This window comes from Dipodomys ordii, unplaced genomic scaffold (genome assembly GCF_000151885.1).
Source record: "Dipodomys ordii isolate 6190 unplaced genomic scaffold, Dord_2.0 Scaffold11, whole genome shotgun sequence".
NCBI lineage: Eukaryota > Metazoa > Chordata > Mammalia > Rodentia > Heteromyidae > Dipodomys > Dipodomys ordii.
In genome coordinates, this window is record NW_012267227.1 from 2,476,982 (window position 1) to 2,497,884 (window position 20,903).

The window sequence follows — 20,903 nt, forward strand, 5'->3', positions numbered from 1 at the left end:
GGTGGTTTATTGGAGATAGGAGTCTCACGGTCTCTCCTGCCCGGGCTGGCTTTGAACCGCGACCCTCAGATCTCAGCCTCCTGAGTAGCTAGGATTACAGGCGTGAGCCACCAGCGCCCGGCTATTGTTCCTGAGCTTTTGTGATCAAGGCTAGCACTCTACCAATTGAGCCACAGCTCCACTTCTGGCTTTTGGTTATTCATTGGAGATAAGAGTTGCACAGATGTTCCTGCTCAGGCTGGCTTTGAACCTCGATCCTCGGATCTCAGCTTCCTAAGTAGCTAGGATGACAGGTGTGAGCCACTGGCCCCTGGCTTGTTGTCTTATTAGCCTCAGAACAGCCTTACAAGGCATGTCTCAGATTGCCTATGGAAAGTGAATGAATGGTGAGGAGCTGGAGTGTGCAGGAATGTCACCTCTTGTAGCAACTGACATGCCAGCCTTTCTGTATTTCAGTCCCTCAGCCCGTACACCTGCCTGCCACCTCTTAGGGAGACACCCCAGCCTCTCAACCCCCACAGATCGCATCCTGATTCATCAGCAGACCTGCTGTCTGCCCTGAGCCAAGAGGAGCAGGACCTCATTGCGCCAGTGGTCGCCCTGGGTTACCCCCTGGGAAGGGCCATCGTGGCTCTGCAAAAGACAGGGAGACAAAGCCTGAGCCAGGTGAGTGGCCACATGGTTTTCAATCTAGAAGTTCTGTTTCCTTCTTTAGAAACAGAACCTCAGCCTGGTATTCATTGTTGGGGGTAGGGGTAAGCAGGTTTTTAGCCCCTATTGCTCTGCTACTACCTCCATAGGAGTTCATCGTAATCCTCAGGCACCCTTGGAAGGTCTCAATATTATATCCAAATTCAAGAGCTGGAGCTTTGTATAGTCAAGAATCTCTCCAGTACTGTCCAGTAGCACATTCTCTAATGACAAGGATTTTTGTTCCTTATGTTTTCTTTGTATTGCTGTTCTGTTTTGTTTAGTTGTTTTTTTGTTTTGTTTTGTTTTGTGCCAATCCTGAGGCTTGAACTTGGGCACTGTCCCTGAGCTTTTTTGCTCAAGGATAGTGCTCTACCACTTGAGCCACAGCTCCATTTCTGTTTTTTTTGTGTGTGTGCTTAATTGGAGGTAAAAGTCTCATGGACTTTGCTGCCCAGGCCATCATCAAACCATGATCCTTAGATCTCAGCCTCCTGAATAGTTAAGATTTACAAACGTGAGCCACTGATACCTGGCTTGATTTTTTTTTTGGGGGGGGGTCCGGTCATGGGGCCTGAACTCTGGGCCTGGACACTGTCCCTCAGCTCTTCAGCTCAAGGCTAGTGCTCTACCATTTGAGCCCCAGCATCACTTCTGGCTTTTTCTGCCTATGTGGTGCTGAGGAATCGAACCCAGGGCCTCAGGCTTGCAAGGCAAGCGCTCTACCACTGAGCCACCTTCCCAGCCCCTGGCTTGATTTTTTGTGATGGTGCTGAGACTTAACTCAGGGCCTGGGGCTCTGGTTCATCTTTTTCTCTCATGTTGGTGCTCTTCCACTTGAGCCACACCTCCACTCTGGCTTTTTGCTGGTTAATTGGAGATAAAAGTCTGGAGGACTTGTCTGTCCTTGCCTATTTATTCAAAGCTGCTACTCTACCACTTTGAGTCACAGCTCCACTTCCTGTTTTCTGGTGGTCAGTTTCACAGACTTTCCTGTCTGGGCTAGTTTTGAACCAGGATCATCAGATATCAACCTTCTGATTAGCTAGAGTTACAGGTGTGAGCTACCGGTGCCTAGTACTTTTTAAAGTTGTTTGCTTATTTGTTTGTGCTAGTATTAGGGCTTAAACTCAGTGCTTGGGCGCTGTCCTTTAGCTTTTTTACTCAAGGCTGCTGCTCTACCACTTGAGCCATAGCTCCAATTCTGGGTTTTTGCTGTTAAATTGGAGATAAGAGTCTCATGGACTTACCTGCCTCAGCTGACTTGGAACTGTGATTCTCAGATCTCAGCCTTCTTAGTAGTTAGGAATTCAGGTGTGAGCCACTGGAACCAGCAGAAGTTTACTATTATTAGTGTCTCCTGATGCACAGGATGACATACAAAGGGTAGTCTTCCATGTTGCTCTAATATTTGGAACTAGGTCTGTCTTGAACCCCAGTATAGGCTATGAGAGGAGGGGAATGAGGAATCTCAAAGTGCCTAAAACAGCTGCTGAAAACAGTATGCCTGGGGCAGGAGGGTACAGATGCTATAGGGGTGTTAAATTTGTTGCTATGTAACACATCACCTCAAAACTTAGTGGCCTAACACCACCACATATTTGCTCATGATTCTGTGGGTTAGAAGTTTGGGACTGGACGTAGCTGGGTGGTTCTTCTACCTCCCCCACCCCCCAGGTGCTCATATGGTGACTTAATGTGGGCAGAATAGACTAAGATGGCCTTAGCCCACAATCGATCTTAAAGAGGAGACAGATAGACTCTATCTCTAGAGGATTGAAAAGAATTTATGGCCCATCTATTACAAGGAGACTCCAGTGATTGGGAAGTGGTAGGCATTCGCTGGACAAGGCCGGAGGAGACTGGACTTTGAAGTTTGAGAAGGGATGATATTCCAGGCAAGAAAGAAGAATGGGGGCCAAGTGCTGATGACTCATCCCTGTAATCCTAGCTTCTCAGCAGTCTGAGAGCTGAGGATTATGGTTTGACGCTAGCCGAGACAAGAAAGAACATGAGGTTCTTATCTCCAATGAACCAACAAAAAGCTGGAAGTGGAGGTATGGTCAAGTGAAGAGAGCACCAGCCTTGAATGAAAAAGCTAAGAGACAGTGCCCAGCCTCTGATTCAAGCCCCAGGACTGGCACCAAAAAAAAAAGTGCTCATATCGAGTCTAGGCATCCTGGAAGTAACTCCAGCAGGAAGTAACTCTATCCTGGAAGTAACTCCAAGCTCCCATGGTGCCAGTCATCTCTGATCTTAGCTTGCCTTTGCCAAGAGCTACAACAGCTTGACAATCACTAGACTAGACAATCTGCACTTTCCACCCTATTCTGCAGGGCGCAGAAACACAGCCTGAGTCTTCTATTCAGATACCCATAGTTCTCCTGGCCTAGAGCTTCATTTGACACCTATCCCCTATAAATCCTGCTTTGATTTGCTTGGCACTGTTGTAATTCCGTATCTGGTTAATCTCTTCCTGCTAAGCTGTGAGTTCCATGAAGGTAGTTCTAAATTCATCTTATAAACACAGCTTGTATTTACTGGGCTCCTTCTGCCTGCCATGCTGCTGGGCTGGGCACACAGTGGTGAGCTAGACTGCTTATGGAGCAAAAAGCCAGCATCTGAGAAAGACCAAGGACCAATGAGTACTTGCTCTGGGGAATCCAGGGACCAGGGCACCAGGATATCAGTAAAGAGCAAGGTGGATGGGCTTCTGGGAGGGGAACAAGCTGAGCTTGGTTGAGAAACTGCACAGGCAGAGGCCTGACAAATGAGGAAGCAGTTGGAGCTGCGTAGTGGACAGAGCACAACTTTGAGCCCTAGCCAGAAGGCTGTACTTTATTCTGGAGGTAAAGGGAGCTTCTGGCATCTGGCAAATGACTTATAGGGTCTCTGTCACCTGCCTTCCCCAGCCCTGGTACAAGACCATTGCCTGGATGCTACATGTGGATGATGAGGGTGGACTGGGGGGCATGGGTAGGGATGGGTAAGGGTGCTCCTGTCCTAGTGGGTGCTCACAGGGAGGGTGGGGTGATCAGGCAGGGGGTAGCTGGTGACTTGCCTGTTAGAAGTCTAGGTTACTCCCCCAGAGAGTTTCTGCACACCCCTTAGCCCATCTACAGCCCTTGTCTTGAATTCCAGCCCCCTCATGGTCCCTTCTTCCCAGGTCCTCAGAGGAGGTATCTGGTCCTGTTATCTTGGAACTTCTGGGGTCCCACTGCATATAGGGGAAAGGAGTGTTCTCAGTCCACCCAGCCCTGAGCTCAGGCCCTGGGGTGCTTTCTCACCCACTCTGCCAGCCCTGTGGCTCCTACCACCCTTCCTCTCTCCTTCTTATCCAGTTTCTCGGCTACCTCAGTGCCCAGGAAAGGCTGCTGCGGCAGGGCTACCAGGAGGCCCTGGTCGATGAGGCCTTGGAACTGTTCCAGTTCTCTGAGAGCCAGGTGAGCTACAGCCTCTGCCTGGGCCACAGGGGATGGGAGGGAGGAAGGTGTACCCATCACTTTCCCCTGAGCAGCCTGTGGGCCAGACAGCTGGGCCCCTTGCCCAGGGAGACGTGGCTGAAGAGACAGGAGTGGTGGGGACACATGTGGAGATAGAACAGGGGCTTAGTTTAATTTAAAGGTCTCAGTGCAAGGCTGGGAAGGTGGCTCAGTGGTAGAGTGCTTGCCTGGCATGCATGAGGCCCTGGGTTCGATTCCTCAGCACCACATAAGCAGAAAAAAGCCAGAAATGGTACTGTGGCTCTTTCTAGTTAGGATTCCTGTAACAGCTGGTATGATAAGTACATCCCACCATGTCCAGCCTTTCCTGCTGAGATAAGAGTGTTGTAAACATTTTTCCCAGGCTAGCTTGGAAACATAATCCTCCAGATTTTAGCTTCCCAAGTGGCTAAAATGGCAAGCACAAGCAACTGAACACCAGCCAATATGGATTTTTCTTGTTGTTGTTGTTTTTTTTTGTCAGTTGTAGGGCTTGAACTCAGGGCCTGGGCTCTGTCCCTGAGCTTCTTTTGCTCAAAGCTAGTGCTCTACTCCTTGAGCCATAGCTCCACTTCCAGATGTGTGGTGTGGGGGGGGGGGGTTAATTAGAGATAAGAGTCTCATGGATGTTTCTGCCTGGGCTTTGAACTGCACTCTTCAGATCTCAGCCTCCTAAGCAGCTAGAATAACAGGCATTCACCTGGCTCGAATATGTAGTATTCTTTTTTTTTTTAAGTGTTAAATATTCTTTATTTGACATTTATACATAAGCCACACTAAAATGCCTTTCAATAAGTAAAAGGCAGATTTCAGAGACAGGGAATTTTAATTAAATTGGCATAGTCAAGACCAAAAATAGACATTGTTCCTCATCTTCAGCCATTGCCTTTAACAGGTTAGCTTTGCTTGATTCTGAAACAGTAAAGGGATTTCCTCGGTATTTAATGATGTTCTCATCATTCGCCATATAAATCTGAAAATAAAACCAATCCCAACATATTTGGAGATGGTATTATTCCCTACCTTGCTGAACATTAGTAAGTCCAATCATATGACAGAAAGGGGGGGGGGGAAGTGACTGTATTTTTTTAAAGATATATTCACTTAACCACAAGCCAGTTTTACTTAAATCAGGGCTGTCCAAAAATATTCTGCCAGCCATTCATGATCTGAAATCTGATATTAGAAATCAATTGAATTATGGTACACATGAAAAAGCCATGAGACATTTATTTTGCAATAAATAACTAAGGCAGTGACTATTACTCTTCTTCTTAATACCAGTGAAGATCATTTTTGTTCCAGGGATGTACTTTTTGGGGTTCTCCAAATACTCCATCAGTGTATCCTCTCTCCAGGTGATGCCTTTGTTCTTGTTGGCCTCTGTGTAAATGAATCCAGCTGTTTGACCAATCTTCCGACCAAACAGACCATGGGGATTAGGCCCAATCTTGTGCTTGCCTCCGTTTTCAATGGTGTGGCATGGGACACACTTCTGAACAAAAATCTTGCCTTTCTCAACATCACCCATTTTCAATTCGCTCTTTCCTTACTATCACAAGAGGGATAACAGCTCTGAAGCCAGATGTCCCGTGCTCTCTGTAGTATTCTTTTTATTTTTTGGTCGTGGTACTTGAACTCACGGCTGTCTCTGAGCCTCTTTATGCTCAAGAGCTAGTGCTCTATCACATAAGCCACAGTGCCACTTCTGGTTTTTGAGTGGTTCATTGGAGATAAGAGTCTCACGCAGACATTTCTGCCTGGGATGGCTTTGAACCATGATTCTCAGATCTCAGCCTTCTGAGTAGCTACGATTAGCCACTGTCACCCAGATCCAACATTCTTGGAAGCACACTCCTAGGAGCCGTACAGAGATGCACAAACCCGAGAATGTACTGCCTACACAAAATGCAGGCAGCAGCAAGCCCTACCGAAAACCCTCTGTGCCCAGGGAATACCATTTGCCCACAGCCAGAAGAGCAGCAATTGGTAGAGACTGTGGGATGGAGCTGGGTGCTGAGGAGCAGAAGGAGGAGCAGGTACAGTTTCTGGCCAGGAGTCAGTGGAGGAGGGAAAAACCTGGCTGTCAGGACATGGCCAGCACCCCTGGGCTCTGGCTGTGTGTGTTTCTGATGTCAGTGGCAGCCTTCCTCATCCTGCCTCAGCACCCAAACACAGGGAATAAGCAGGAGCATGCAGGTAAAGCCAGCTTGGGGGCCTAAGCAGAGTAAGAGAGGGGTCGGAACATGGCGGGTACTACCCAGGATCAGGCTCACCTGTCCTGAGGGGCCCATGGCTCTCTGGGACAGAGTGAATCCACTGGGCCTAGGGAGGGAGCTCCCAGCACCCTCTCTGCCTCTTCTTCCATAGGCAGGGGAGTTCTTGCGCCTCTGGGAACAGTTCAGTGACATGGGCTTCCAGCAGCAGCGGATCAAGGAAGTGCTTCTGGTCCATGGTAACCGTCGTGAGCAAGCGCTGGAGGAGCTGGTAGCCTGTGCTCAGTGACCGATGAGGAATCTGCAATGCACTGGGCCACCAGGCCAGTGCCAGACCTGGCAGTCCATCCTGGTATTAATTCAAACCAAACAAGACTAGTGAAGCAGTGCATGCTGGGAAGTGGGGAACGTGTATACCAACCAACTCAGCTGGAAGAGTTGAAGGCATTGCCTTGGGTCTGGCAAGAACGGTGCATTTTCATACAAGCCTAGAAAAGCACCTGCAGCTGACTCTTGAAACGGTGTGCATTCATCATTTTGATTCTGAGAAAAGTAAATAAACGGTGGGAAGTTCTTCTCTTTTAACTCCTACAGGCTTTTGGTCTTGGTGTAGAAAGGGTCAGATGCCCTGAGTTCTGAGTTGGGTTCTGTTAAATGTCTGACTCAAGGCCTCATTGAACTTCAGTTTTCCATGGAAGTAGAAAGATTTGACTGGGAGTGGTGATTTATGCCTATAATCCCAGTTACACCAGGAGGTAGAGATCAGGAGTTTGAGTCCAGCCTAGACAAAAAGCTAGTAAAGAAAAGGGGTGGAGGGAGGGAGAGGAGGGAAGGGAAAGGTCCGGAGGGAAAAGGAGAATGACTACTTGCCATAAGTATTTCTGGGGAGTCCCGATGTTCTGACTATGTGGCAGCCTTCTGGAAGCTTGATATTGGTGTGTGTGTGTGTTGTTGTTGTTGTTTGTTTGTTTGTTTTGTGCTTGTCCTAGAGCTTGAACTCAGAGCCTGGGCACCATTCTTGGCCTTTTTTTTTTCTCTTGCCAATCATGACACTTGAACTTAGGGCCTGGGTGCTGTCCCTGACCTCTTTTGCTCAAGGCTAGTGCTCTACCACTTTTTTAGCCACAGCTCCACTTCCTGTTTTCTGGAGGTTCATTGGAGCAAAGAGTTTCACAGACTTTCCTGCTGGGACTGGCTTTGAACTATGATGGATTTCAGCCTGTTGAGTAGCTAGGATTACAGGTGTGAACCACTGGTGCCCAGCTTTTGTTTTGTTTTTTGACATAGGTTTTACTATGTTGCCCAGGCTAGCCTCAAACTTGTAAGCTCACAGGATCCTCCTGCCTCAGCTTCCCAAACATCTGGTACCACAGGGGCCACTTGCCTCTGAGCCCAGCTTTGTTCTATGTAAGAAGCTCACTGGAGATTTGTGTATGAGAGAGAGTGGGGGGTGCACTGGGACTTCAACTCAGGGCCTCATGTTCTGGCTTGGCTCTTTCATCCAAGGTTGATGGTCTACCACTTGAACCACAGCTCTACTTCTGACTTTGGAGTGGGTGAATTGGAGATAAGAATCTCACAAACTTTTCTGCCTGGGCTGGCTTTGAACCATGATCTTCAGATCCCAGCCTCATGAGTAGCTAGAATTAACAGGCATGAACCAGCAGCAGCCATTTTTTTCTGGAGATTCTTTACAGTGCAGTGGGCCCATGACCATTGTGTGTGACCCTCCAGACCAGCCAGAGCAGACAATATAGCATCCTAGGTCCATCTTTCCTCATTTGTGGAGTGAGGAAGTTGGGACCGGCCTTATCCTCAGTTACCCCAGGCCTGTGTCCTTTAGAGGCCCCCATCAGTTGAGAGGGCCAGTTGTTGGAATGGTCCAGGACTCAGGTGATCAGAGGTTGGAGGCTAAGTTACTGGTGGTTCTGCCCTTTCCAGCAGCCAATACAGTCATGAGAGTCCAAACCTCTCAGTCCCCCCCCCCACACTCCCCCCACCACCACACACACACAAGAAATACCCCCAGGACTGGACCTTTGAATAGCCAACACCTAACAAAAGCATCTGCATTTCTCAAGGCTTCCACCTCAGATAGCTTGTTTGAATGTGTAACTGGGATTCTTCCTGGCCAACTTGACAAGTTTGGAACTAGAGCCCCGCTCTCCTGAGTCCTTCCAGTTCCTAGGTGCTTGCCATCAAGCCTGAATGCCCGCCAGCTTGAAATGGCAGCACAAATATTCTTTGGCCTTCAAACTTGCTTTGAGTAACTTGTAGGCAATGTAAAACCATTTGGGGAAAATTGGCAAGATGACACAAAGTTGGCCATGTGCTTGCTGCCAAAGTCAAAACTATTCTTGCTTTCATTATTTTTTTTTTCAGACAGAGTCTCCTATTCCTGACTAGCCTTTGACTATAATCCTTCTACCCACATGCTCCCAAGTAGCAGGGATCACAGACACATATCATGATGCTTGGCTTTTTGGTTCAGATAGAGTCCCACTATCTTTTTATCCAGGCTGGCTTGGAACTGTGACCCTCCTGATCGCTGCCTTCCTAAATAGCTGAAATTACAGGTAAGAGCCACCGCATCGAACTACTTGAGCATCTCTCTGCCTCTGCGTAAGATGCATTTTGAGTAGGGCTTAGCACTTCAGGGAATAGTCTTTCCTAATAATAACTGGGCAAGGCTTCCAGCCTCTCCTCGTCCCAGAGGTAGCTCTTTGTTCCTACACATGCTGGGGTCAGAAAAGCCCTGAGCCATTAAGACTTTCCCAGAAACATTGACATTTCCCCCCTTCTCTCTGTCTCTGTCTCTCTCTCTTTCTGTCTCTCTCTCTGTCTCTAGCTGTCATCCTGCTGTCTCTCTTGTTCTGTGTGTCTCCTTTCTTTCTTTTTTTTTTTTGTTTGTTTGTGTGGTGCTGAGGAATCAAACCCAGGGCCTCTGCCTGCTAGACAAACACTTTACCACTGAGCCACCTTCCCAGCCCCTCCTGTCTTTCTTATACACACACACACACACACACACACATACTCACTCACACACACCTTGGAGGGAATCACATTCTGCCACAGACTATACTTGGAGGAGGTTTGGGGCATGTCTTCATGTTGGTATAAAGTTATTCCTGAGAAGGAAGACTGGTCACTTATCTCTCCTCACAGCTGGCCCACTCAGCTAGCTACCAGGTCCCATTGTAAGCCCCTTCTCAGCCTTGCATTGGTCCCTCTGAGAAGATGCCACCCTGGCTCTGGGAGCTACACCCAATTAAGGAGCCAAAACAGACACTAAACAACCATTCATTCCCCGGTACCTTTCCTTCATGAGCCTTTGCTCATTTGTATGTGTGTGTGTGTGTGTGTGTGTGTGTGTGTGTGTGTGTGTGTCTTTGTGTGTATGGCTTGAACTCAGAGCCTGCACACTGTCCCTGAGCTTCTTTTGCTCAAGGCTACTGCTCTACTACTTGAGCCACAGCTCCACTTCCAGCTCTTTTGGAAGTAGTTTATTGGAGATAAGAGTCTCAGGGACTTTTGTACCCAGGCTGCCTTTGAACCGTGATCCTCAGATCTTAGCCTCCTGAGTAGTTAGGATTACAAGAAGGAGCTACTAGCACCTAGCTTCCTTGACCTATTTATCATCAGCAGACTTGATGGGCACAGGGGTAAGGGAGTTGGAGCAAAAATCGGAAATGGTACCTGGTGCTGGTGGCTCATGCCTGTAATCCTAGCTAACTAGGAGGCTGAGATCTGATGATCATGGTTCAAAGCCAGCCCAGGCAGAAAAGTTCATAAGACTTTTATCTCCACTTAATCACAGTAAAAGCTAGAAGTGGATCTGTGGCTCAAGTGGTTGAGCACTAGCCTTGATCAAAAAAGCAGCTCAGGGACAGGGCACAGGCCCAGAGATCAAGTGTCCCCCCCCCCCCAAAAAAAAAAAAAAAAAAAGGAAATGGCCTCTCCATTGGGGCCTCTCCAATGGCCTCCAGGGGGGCAGCACTGTGCTGGGGGGCATGGAAGAGAACCCAGGGCACGCAAGCTTCAGGTCACAAGGTGCCCTGGAGATTGCATTTGTCATCAGGCGCTGGGAAGCAGGGTTCTAGGCAGGCATTCCTGCTGCTCCACACACAGCTAGCAGTGGGCACCACCTCAGCCTCCTGACAGCGGCTCCTCCCTCTTGTCATGTCTCTTCCTTAACCTGTCCTTATAAGGCCACCAGCTCAGGAGACTGGCACTCTGTCCTCTGGGCAGCTGTCCACGCAACGTCATCTGTTGGTTCACTGCTCAAGATTTTTAACCTCTGATTTTATTGATTTATTTATTTGGTTGTTAAGAACATGTCTCCAGGTTGAACTGAGAGCCAGGGACTCAGGACAGGCCGGTCCTGGGACCTAGCTAAACCTTACATCCCTTACTTCCAGCAGCCAAAGGATTTCAAGACGGTCAGCAGCCCCAGTGTGCTTGGGGGGGGGTGTCCTTCCCCCTCTCATGGCCTCTTAGTGTGCTCTCTCAAGGTGCCCTGTCCTCTGGTGACCAGGATAGGCACTTGTCACCTCCGGGCTAGTGGATTCTGGCTTACACCATTGGAACTTTATGTCTTCAGGAGCCCTCAGCCTGGCGCCAGTGACTCTCGCCTGAATCCTAACTGCTCAGGAGACTGAGACCTGAGGATCATCACTGGGAGCCAACCCAGGCAGGAAGTCTGTGAAACTCTCTATTTCCAATGAACCACCAAAAAGCTGGAAGTGGAACTGCAGCTCAAGTGATAGAGTGACAGCCTTGAGCTAAAAATCTCAGAGTTAGCACCCAGGCCCTGATTCAAGCCCCAGGATAGGCACCAAAAAAAAAAAAAAAGTTTGCCAAATAGAAAAAAATGTAGGAAAAGAAAGAGACCCGGGCTCAGTGCTGGTGGCTCACACCTGTGATCCTAGCTACTCAGGAGGCTGAGATCTGAGGATCATGGTTCAAAGCCAGCCCAGGCAGGAGAATCTGTGATTAACCACCAGAAAACTGGAAGTGGCTCTGTGGCTCAAATGGTAGAGTGTTTGCTTTAAACCGAAAAGCTCAGGGACAGTGCCCAGGTCCAGAGTTCAAGCCCCATGACTGACAAAAAAGAAGAGGAAGAAGAAGAAGGATGGAGGAGGAGGAGGAGGAAGAGGAGGAGGAGGAGGGAGAAGGGAAGACAAGGGGAAGGGAAGGGGGAGGCAAGGGGAGGGAAGGAGAGGATCCTAGGGAAGTCACCCCTCCAGTCCCTCCAGTGAGTGGGAGCCTGCTTTCCATATAGCTTTCAGTAAGTGACAACTAGGGAAGGACCCTCTGCCCTGGCTGACTAGGAGCGCTGGGCTCTTGAGATGATACCACCAGGGAGATGAAATTAGAGAACAAAGGCTGGCACGCACATAGTAGCCAGTACTCCACGTCTGGGGGCCAGGTGACTGGGGTTGGGGGAAAAAGATAGGGTGAATTTGAAGTATATGTGCATATATGATATATATATATATATATCCTATATAGGATATATAGGATATGTATGTGTATATAATATATATATATATACATATATATCTCCTAAGGTGATTGAAGTATTTGCATGTCTGTAACTACCACAGTGAAACCCCTTTGCACAATTAATTTATAAAAATATTAATACATTTTAGAAATTATTATAAAGGTGATATACAGAGGGGTTACAGTTATATAAGTCAGGTAAAGTGTGTACTTCTTTCTCTCTCTCTTTTTTCCAGTCATGGGGCTTGAACTCAGGGTTTGAGCGCTGTCCCTGAGCTCTTTTGCTCATGGCTAGTGTTCGACTATGAGCCACGGACCACTTCTGGTTTTCTGATGGCTAATTGGAAATACGAGTCTCATGGGCTTTCCTGCCAAGGCTGGCTTTGAACTGCAATCCTCAGATCTCAGCCTCCTGAGTAGCTAGGATTACAGGTGTGAGCCACCAGCACCCAGCTGAGAGTATTTTTGGACAGGGTTACCCCTTTCCTCACTCTCTCCCAGCAACAATAGTTAAAAATAGTAGTACTGTTCAACTGGAAAAAAAAAAAAGAAAAGATGAGAAAGAGGAAAGAAGAGGAAGAAGGAAGGAGGAGGAGGAGCAGGGAGAAGAGGAAAGAGGAGGAGGAAGGAAGAAGAGGAGGAGGAGAGAGAGGGAAGAGCAGGAAGACAATGAGGAGGAGGAAGGCTTTGGCCGCTGGGCAGGCCTTGGGTGTAGGTTCTGCTGGAGGACTCCTCACTATCCCAGACTCCTTTGGGAAGCTCGTGACCGAGTTGCAATGGCAGCAGTACTGAGCAGAGACAAGCCAGGCCGACATCCTGTCCCTGGGCAGATCAGAAGCACTGAACATACAAAGGCCTGAGCTTCGAGGAGAGAGAGATGCGCACCGCTGGAATCACCCCTCACTCCTCATGATGACAAGGTTTGCTCCAGTTCCCTCTGTCAACTCTGCCCCTTGGAGGTAGGAGCCAGGGAGATGGCAGGGGCATGTCCAGAGCTGTTGGGGTTGGAGGCCATTCCTGGGGAGGAGGGAGGCTGAGGCTGATACAAGCTTTGAGCTCCCTAGAGACCCAGGGCCCTTGGGGATAGCAACAGAGAGCCCCCAAGTTATGAGGATGAGCATATAAACCTATAGCATGGAGGAGGGGGGGGTCACCACACATCCAGGCTGAGGGGACAGGTGACTGTGTGCTCCTTTCTCCCCACAGCAGGGCAAACTGTCCTTTGTCCCCAACAGAGATCAGGAGTTATATTCTGAAGACAATGCCCAATGGTGAGGACCCTTCAGAGGCCCAAAGCCCCCCAAAACCCTGGGCCCCCCAGGCTAAGTAGTGATGAAACACCTTATTTGTGTCCAGACCCATTGCTGCTCTGCTGTGCTGTTTACTCGGGGGAGAATAAAGAAGGTGTCTTATTCTGGCACTTTCTTTTTTGTATGTACATGCCCGGTATTGGGGCTTGAACTCAGAGCCTGAGAGTTCTCCCTTAGCTTTTTCTGCTCAGGGCTGGTACCACTGTAGCCACACAGCTCCACTTCTGACCTTTTGGGGGTGAGTTGGAGATAAGAGACAGTCTCATGACTTTTCTATCCAGGCTGGCTTTGAACCGCAGTCCTCACATCTCAGCCTCCTGAATAGCTAGGATTACAGGTGTGAGCACTGGTGCCCAACTTCTAGCATTTTTCCATGTCCTGTTTCACAGGCCTTTGAGCTTAGGCTCATGTAGACCCCTCTGTTGAACTTGGTAATGAATCTGACCCTAGTTGGAGGCCTGCCTGTGTCTTTGGCCCGCACCTAGCAGACACTGCCAGCTTGGAGCTCACACAGCTGCTTCTGTTTCCATTCGCAGCTGCTCCACAGAGAGTGGTTAAAGGTCAGTACTTTCCCCTCCAGTTCCAGTGGTCTGGGAGGCACTTCCGGTCACAGAGGCACCGCCCCTGCCCGGAAGGCACCCTCTGATTCCCAGTACTGTAATCCAGCCAGGCACCGATGGACATTTGCCAGGATCCTTTTACTGTGCCCAAGCCTGGACACCCAGGGACAGACACCCAGAGAGCTGAGGGCCAGAGGGGAAAGGACACACATCCAAGAAGACCCTGCCAAGAGAGATGTGGCACACTGGAATCGGGTCACTAGAGGAAACTCTCAGGCCTGGAGCCTGAGAGGAAAAGGCCACCTGACCCATCAGGAGAAGAAAGAATCAGCGTAAGATTGTCTCACAGGAAGGGGGCCAAACACCTCTGTTTGCCAACTCATACCTCAAGAACCATCCAGGTGCCTGTGGCTCATGCCTATAGTCCCAGCTACTCAGGAAGGCTGAGTTCTGGGGATCCTGGGGCAGGAAAGGCCATAAGACTCTTTTTTTTTTTTTTTGCCAGTTGTGGGGCTTGAACTCTGGGCCTGGGCGCTGTCCCTCAGCTCTTCAGCTCAAGGCGAGCGCTCTACCACTTGAGCCACAGCACCACTTCTGGCTTTTTTCTGCTTATGTGATGCTGAGGAATCGAACCCATGGCCTTATGCATGCAAGGCAAGCACTCTACCATTGAGCCACCTTCCCAGCCCCGGCCATAAGACTCTTATCTCCAATTAACCACCAAAAAGCTAGAAGTGGAGCTGTGTGGCTTAAGTAGTAGAATACTAGCCTTGAGGGAAAATAAGTTCAGGGAGAGTGCCCAGGCCCTGAGTTCAAGCCCCAGAAGAAGCATAGGTGCGCATGCATACACACACACACACACACACACACACACACAGGATTCAGCAGAGAATGGTCTACTGCGTAGCTGGAGCGAGGGCTTGGAGTAGGTGCTAACATCCTGCACCCTGCTGCTTTGAGCCCCCCAAGAGGCTCTTCCTCAGTTGCTGAGATGCCAGAGAGAGGGGTTCCCTCTTTTTGTGTCCCCACACACCCCACTCTCACTGGGGCTGCAGAGTCATTGCTCGGATGAGACTTCCACCAGGTCCCACGGCCCTGTGGCCCTAATGGGCGCTCAGAGCTGCCGGGCTTCCTACAGCGCTGTCTCCCACCACCAGCACAGCAGATTGCCCTTGTTCCTGAGATGTGACAGCAAGTTGAAGCCAAGCAATTAGGATGAAAAAGAGGCCCAGCTGCTTTGGGCCAAAGGAAAATAAACAGACAGTCCTGTGTGTACTCCACGGCCAAGAGGAGCAATTCTTCATGGGGTGATTAGCATTCCCAGGAAGGGAAGGGAAGTCAGGTCTGAAGTTCTCAGCCTGCCCTTCCCAGGGGGTGAGGGGATGCCCTAGAGCTGATCTCTGGCTTCCTCCCAACCACAGCCCTGCCTGAAATGCACACTGTTCATTCTTTTCCACTTGTCCTGGGGTTTGAACTCAGGACTTAGGTACTGCCCCTGAACTTCGTTTTTTTTTCTTTTGTCTCCAGGCTAGCACTCTACCATTGAACCACAGCTCCACTTCTGGCTCTTTGGTGGTTCATTGGAGATAAGAGTCTCATGGAGTTTCCTGTCCCGACTGGCTTCTAACTGTGATCCTCAGATCTCAAGTCACCTGAGTAGCTGGGATTACAGGTGTAAACCACAGGTTAACTCTGAGCGTATGCCTTTCTGAGGGGTTCTTCATTGATTCCCTCATCTGTTCTTCCAATAGATGTCATTTAACGCCATTCACTCATCATTCTACAATATTTAATCCCCTACTCTTTTGTGTGTGACACAGTGCTTGCTTAGCATGCTCCAGTTCTTGGGTTCCATCTTCAGAAATGAAAAACAAAACAACAGACTTTGTTCTCCTAGATCATAATGTGTGTGTGTGTGTGTGTGTATGTGTGTGTGTGTGTGTGTGTGTTTCACACTAGTACTGGGACTTGAACTCAGAGTCTCACATGTTCACTTGGCTTTTAGCTCGAGGCTGGCATCTCACCATTTGAGCCACAGCCCCATTTCCAGATTATCTGGAGAGTAAAGTCCTATGGGCTTTTCTGCCTAGGCTGGCTTCAAACCCTAATCCTTGGCTCTCAGTCTCCTGAGTAGTTGAGATTACAGGTGCCCAGCCGAGACCTCAAATGTTCCTAGGAGGGAAGAAAGATATGGAGGATGATGGGCACTGGTAGGGAGAAACAGAAATGAGAAATGGGTGGAAGAAAGCTGAGAGGAGAAGTAGATAGATTTTAGAAGAGAAGACAGAAAAGGAATCAGAATGAAGGTCCATCGGGGCCAAGGGCTTTGGGTGTGGGGAGCGAGCCTGGTGGCTTCAGGAGGCAGGCGTGTCTGGTAGAGGACCTAGAGCTGGGAGTGTACCTGTTGTTTGAAGACTAGCAGAGACCAGAGAGGAGAGATAAAAGGATATCCGGAAGGAAATGGGCCCCGGGAAGGTCCTGAAGGCACCTTGTGCTTTCACTGGAGTGGTGAGGAGTTGCCTGACAGGTCACTGTGGAGGTGCAGTGAGTCTGCTCAACTTCCCGTTAGGATGACTCTCTCTGTCCCAACAGACTCAGAGAAGACAGGGAAGGGAGCAGGTAAGTTCCAGGGGAAAAAGAGCATGTGGTGTCCGGCCATGGAGTCAGGGTCAAGGAGAACATTTGTAGAAGGCTAGGTAGTGGGGGTGTAGGAATGGACTTAATAGGCAGCCTCTGGGTTGGGACAGAGTGTGTGTGTGTGTGTGTGTCTGTCTGTCTGTCTGTCTGTTTGCTATCTGTACTGGTCTTAGGGCTTGAACTGAAGGCCTGAGCACTGTCCCTGAGCATTTTTGCTCGCAGCTAACGACCTACCACTTGAGCCACAACTCCATCTCCAGATTTTGGTGATTAATTGGAGATAGGAGTCTCACACACTTTCCTGCTTAGGTTGGCTTTGAACCCTGATCTTCAGATCCCAGCGTCCTGAGTCACTAGGATGATAAGTGTGAGACGCTGGCACCTGGCTAATTTTTTTTTAAAGAAGGAAGCAATGGTGTTATAAACTAAAGTCTCAAGCTTTGAGACTTTATAGACTTAATAAGTCTCAAAATTCAAATAAGTCAGCAATAGGAAACTTGTATGGCATCATTACTACGCACAAAAGACATCTCAAGCCAGGTAACTGGTGGCTGATGCCTATAATCAAGAGGCTGAGATCTGAGGATCATGGTTCAAAGCCAGACTCTTACCTCCAATAAAGTACTCAACAAAAGCCAGAAGTAGTGATGTGACTCAAGTGATACTCACCTTGAGTAAAAGAAGCTCAGGGACAGCATCCAGCCCCAGAGTTCAAGCCCCAGGACTGGCCAAAAAAAAAAAAAAAAGACATCTAAGAAATTGCTGCTCTGGGTTAAGGTGCAGGAATCTAGCAGGCCCATCTGAGCAGGCAAAAGTGCAGTGGAACCGAGTTCAGTAGATTGAGAGCTTGGGAGTAGATGAATCTTAAAATCACAAGACTCCTGCAATATTTAACAGAAGTCTCAGAGTGGAGAGCCAGAAAAAAAAAATGTGTGTGCCAGGCACTGGTAGCTCACACCTGTAATCCTAGCTACTCAGGAGGCTGAGATCTGAGGATTGTAGTTCAAAGCCAACCCAGGTAAGAAAGTCCATGAGACTCTTCTCTCCAATTAATCACTGGAAAACTGTAAGTGGTGCTCAAAGTGCTAGAATGCTAGCCTTCAGTGAAAACAGTGAAAAAGCTCAGCGATAGCGCCCAGTCTCTGTGTTCAAGCCTCATGTCTGGGAGGAAGGAAGGAAGGAAGGAAGGAAGGAAGAGAGGGAGGGAGGAAGGGAGGGAGGGAGGAAGGAAGGAATGAGAGTGGGAGGAGGGAGGGAGGGAAAGTGAAGTGTGTGTGTGTGTGTGTGTGTGTGTGTGTGTGTGTGTGTGTGTAAGTAAAGGCCAGAGGAGGATTGCATGCCTTCAACTCTGGGGCAGAGTTGAACAGCGAAGAGTTATTAAGGGCCATGTGCCTTCTTTTGTTTTAACAATTTACTATTATCCAGGCACCAGTGGCTGTTTGGAAGGCTAAGATCTGAGGATCCCAGTTTGAAGCCAGCCTGAAGACAAATCCAAGCAGAGACATGTAATTGTAGATACTCACCTAGAATTAACCAGCAAAAAGTAAGAAGTGGCCGGGCGCTGGTGGCTCACGCCTGTAATCCTAGCTACTCAGGAGGCTGAGATCTGAGGATCGAGGTTCAAAGCCAGCCTGGGCAGGAGGGACCGTGAGACTCCTATCTCCAATAAACCACCAGAAAACCGGAAGTGGCGCTGTAGCTCAAGTGGTAGAGCACTCGCCTTGAGCTGAAGAGCTGAGGGACAGCGCCCAGGCCCAGAGTTCAAGCCCCACGACCGACAAAAAAAAAAGTAAGAAGTGGAGATGTGGCTCAAATAGTAGAGCACAAAATGTTGGCTCAAAAAAAGCCAAATGAAAGCATGAGGTCATGAGTTCAAGCCCCAGTACCAGTACACACTCAAAAATTTACTATGGATTAGTTCCTAGCCATTTTGACCTCCTATGCTAACTCGTGGGGCATGCACAAGTAGTGTGTATGTACATGTGTATAAAAAAGTAAAGCATTTTTTTCTAGGAAAGACCCACAAAGATGGTTTTATTGACCCAATAAGACAGTAACCAGCTTCATCTTTAATGTAGCAAACTTATTCCAGCATTTCTTTTTTCATTAAATACATACATCTCCTGTCTCTCCAAAGCCCTTTACAACCAGTTTGGTATTCTGGTTCCCTTATCAATGAGCCAAATAAACCAGTTAACATTGACAATTATATATATATATATGTATATATATATATAATTGTATATATAAATATATATGTATAAATTATATATTGACAAATGCACAGGTGAGGGATTCTGCTGGGCTGTGTGGCTTTTGGCCAGGTAGCTTTTGAGCTTTCCATACCTCATCTGACACATAGAGGAGGCCCTCATCTCTTGCAAGACTATAATGGGTCCAGAGAAGAGATCTGTTCATGTATTAGCTCAATACTCAAAGTCTCTGTCAAAGTCAAGTCAAACTCTAAGTCTTGTTGAGACTCATCAGACTAGGCTACCACAGGGGTTAAAAGCTTCCTGGGAGCCAAGTGGCTCATACCTGTAATCCTAGCTACCCAGGAGGCTGAGATCTGAAGATAGAGGTTCAAAGCCAGCCTGGGCAGGAAAGTCCATGAGACTCTTATCTCCAATAAATCACTCAGAAAACCAGAAGTGGCGATGTGGCTCAAGTGATAGAGAGCTCACCTTGAGATGAGCTGAGGGACAGCACCCAGGCCCAGAGTTCAAGCCCCACAACCAAAAAAATAGCTTCCTGGGGTTCTGAGGGGCAGCAGCCTCCAGGGTTGGCACATGGGTCAGGAGATGAGGCTGTACATGCTATGCTGATGATATTCTTCCCCAAAGCCTCAGGTCCTGGAGGATGGAGACCAGCACCATATGGAAATGTCTGCCCAAGAGTTAGGCAGACATCTGTTCACAAGACAGGACAAGAGTCTCACACTGAAGGTCCACAACAGCTCCCTAACTCATGGCTCTGAAGGCCTGATTCTTCCAAGAGCTCATCAGTTCATTCCACAGGTAGTGAAGTGCCCAACTCAGCACAGAACCTCTGCCCTTACTATCTGCAGATGTGTATGCTATATACACACAACACAGAATGACATCACAGTCAGGGAACCAATGAGCAATGCAGGCAGCCAAGGGATCAGCCAGTCCTGTAGAGAGATGGGTATAGAGCTCACAGAGAGAGAGAGAGAGAGAGGAAGAGGAAAGGCATTCCAGGCTCAAGGAATGGCAGGAGCAGAGACTTAAGTCCCATCTCTATTGGAGACAGAACCTGTAGACTGTCGAGGAAGGAATCAACTGAGGAGATATACAGGATTGAGCTTAAATCTTGAGTTACCTGAAGTCAAATGAACAGTCCGCCAAGCTGTGTGATGGTATGGATTACAGGCTTACACCTGGGCTCTCTACCAACATTCCATGTGGGGCTGTCCCATAGGCCCTACTTCAGGCTTAGCTCAATTTTGTCTGCTGCAAGTGCAACCATCCTTTCCCCTCTGTAAATGCCCTTATCTGCTGTAGAAGCTCTTTCTTAAAGCAGACCCATTGCCATCTGCTACCGCCTTCCTCCATCTTTCCTCTCTGACCTCCCAGGTTCCATAATCTGTACCTCCTCTTCCAGACTCATCCTGTCTCTTCTCCTCACTTTTTATAATTTTCTTCCTGGAGTAACGTATTTTACCTTTCCTCTTTCCCCCTTTTCCATTACTCTGCTGGTTACTTTAGTAGTTTCTTTGGTGGGTGAGTTTTTTTTATTTTATTTTAAGGCAGCATATTGTTTGTGACCTTTTGTGGATGGAGCATGTGTAAATCTCTTTTTTTTCTTTTTGGCAGTGCTGAGATTAAAACTCAGGGCCTTGCTAGGTAGGTGTGCTACCACTTAAGCCACTCCACCAGCCCCTTTTGTGCTGGTTATTTTTAAGATGAATCTTATTATATGTCTGGGCCAGCTTGGACTTTGATCCTCCTATTTGTACTTCCTTCTGTTGCTGGGATGCCAGGAACCCAAGTCACTGCAACCAGCCCTTGTGCTTTCCCTGTAACTTGGGATGACAGGTGCGCCTATCATTTGTTGAGATGGAGTCTTGAGCGCTTTTACAACCAAGCTGGATTTGAATCAAGATCCCCTGATGTTTGTCTCCCAAGTAGCTAGGATTACAGGTGTGAGCCACTGCACCCAGCAGCACTGGAAACCTCTTTGTCATTCCCTGTTAGGTCAGCATTGAGTCGTTCTGGGCTAGACTCTAAGCTTGATCTACCCCATGTGGCCACTACAAACTCTCCTTTGGTCTAGCATTGTCTCCGGCTCACATTAAGTGCTTAATTTGTACTGACTGAGAGTTTTGGTTGGCACCTTCCCTACACCCACACCTAGCTGTGTTTGATTACTGGCCCATTCAAACACAAAGCCTGGGGTTGTTCAAATCCTAACCTCCCCGCCCCCTGCCCCTTTCCCAAAGGACCCTCCCTTACCCACCAGCTCTCCACAAAGCCCACTGTG

General features: G+C 48.5%; 1 protein-coding gene across 1 annotated transcript in view; it reads left to right on the forward strand.

Moving 5' to 3' along the window:
• The window catches only part of Ubap1l (ubiquitin associated protein 1-like), an 11,893-nt gene extending 4,947 nt beyond the window's left edge, over nt 1–6,946 (forward strand). Inside the window, exons 3-5 of the mRNA XM_013010084.1 lie at nt 457–666; nt 4,032–4,133; nt 6,543–6,946. Coding sequence (XP_012865538.1) covers nt 457–666; nt 4,032–4,133; nt 6,543–6,677 — 447 coding nt within the window. The 3' untranslated portion in view covers nt 6,678–6,946. The remainder of the gene's footprint in view (nt 1–456; nt 667–4,031; nt 4,134–6,542) is intronic.
• The last annotated feature ends 13,957 nt before the right edge of the window (nt 6,947–20,903 follow it).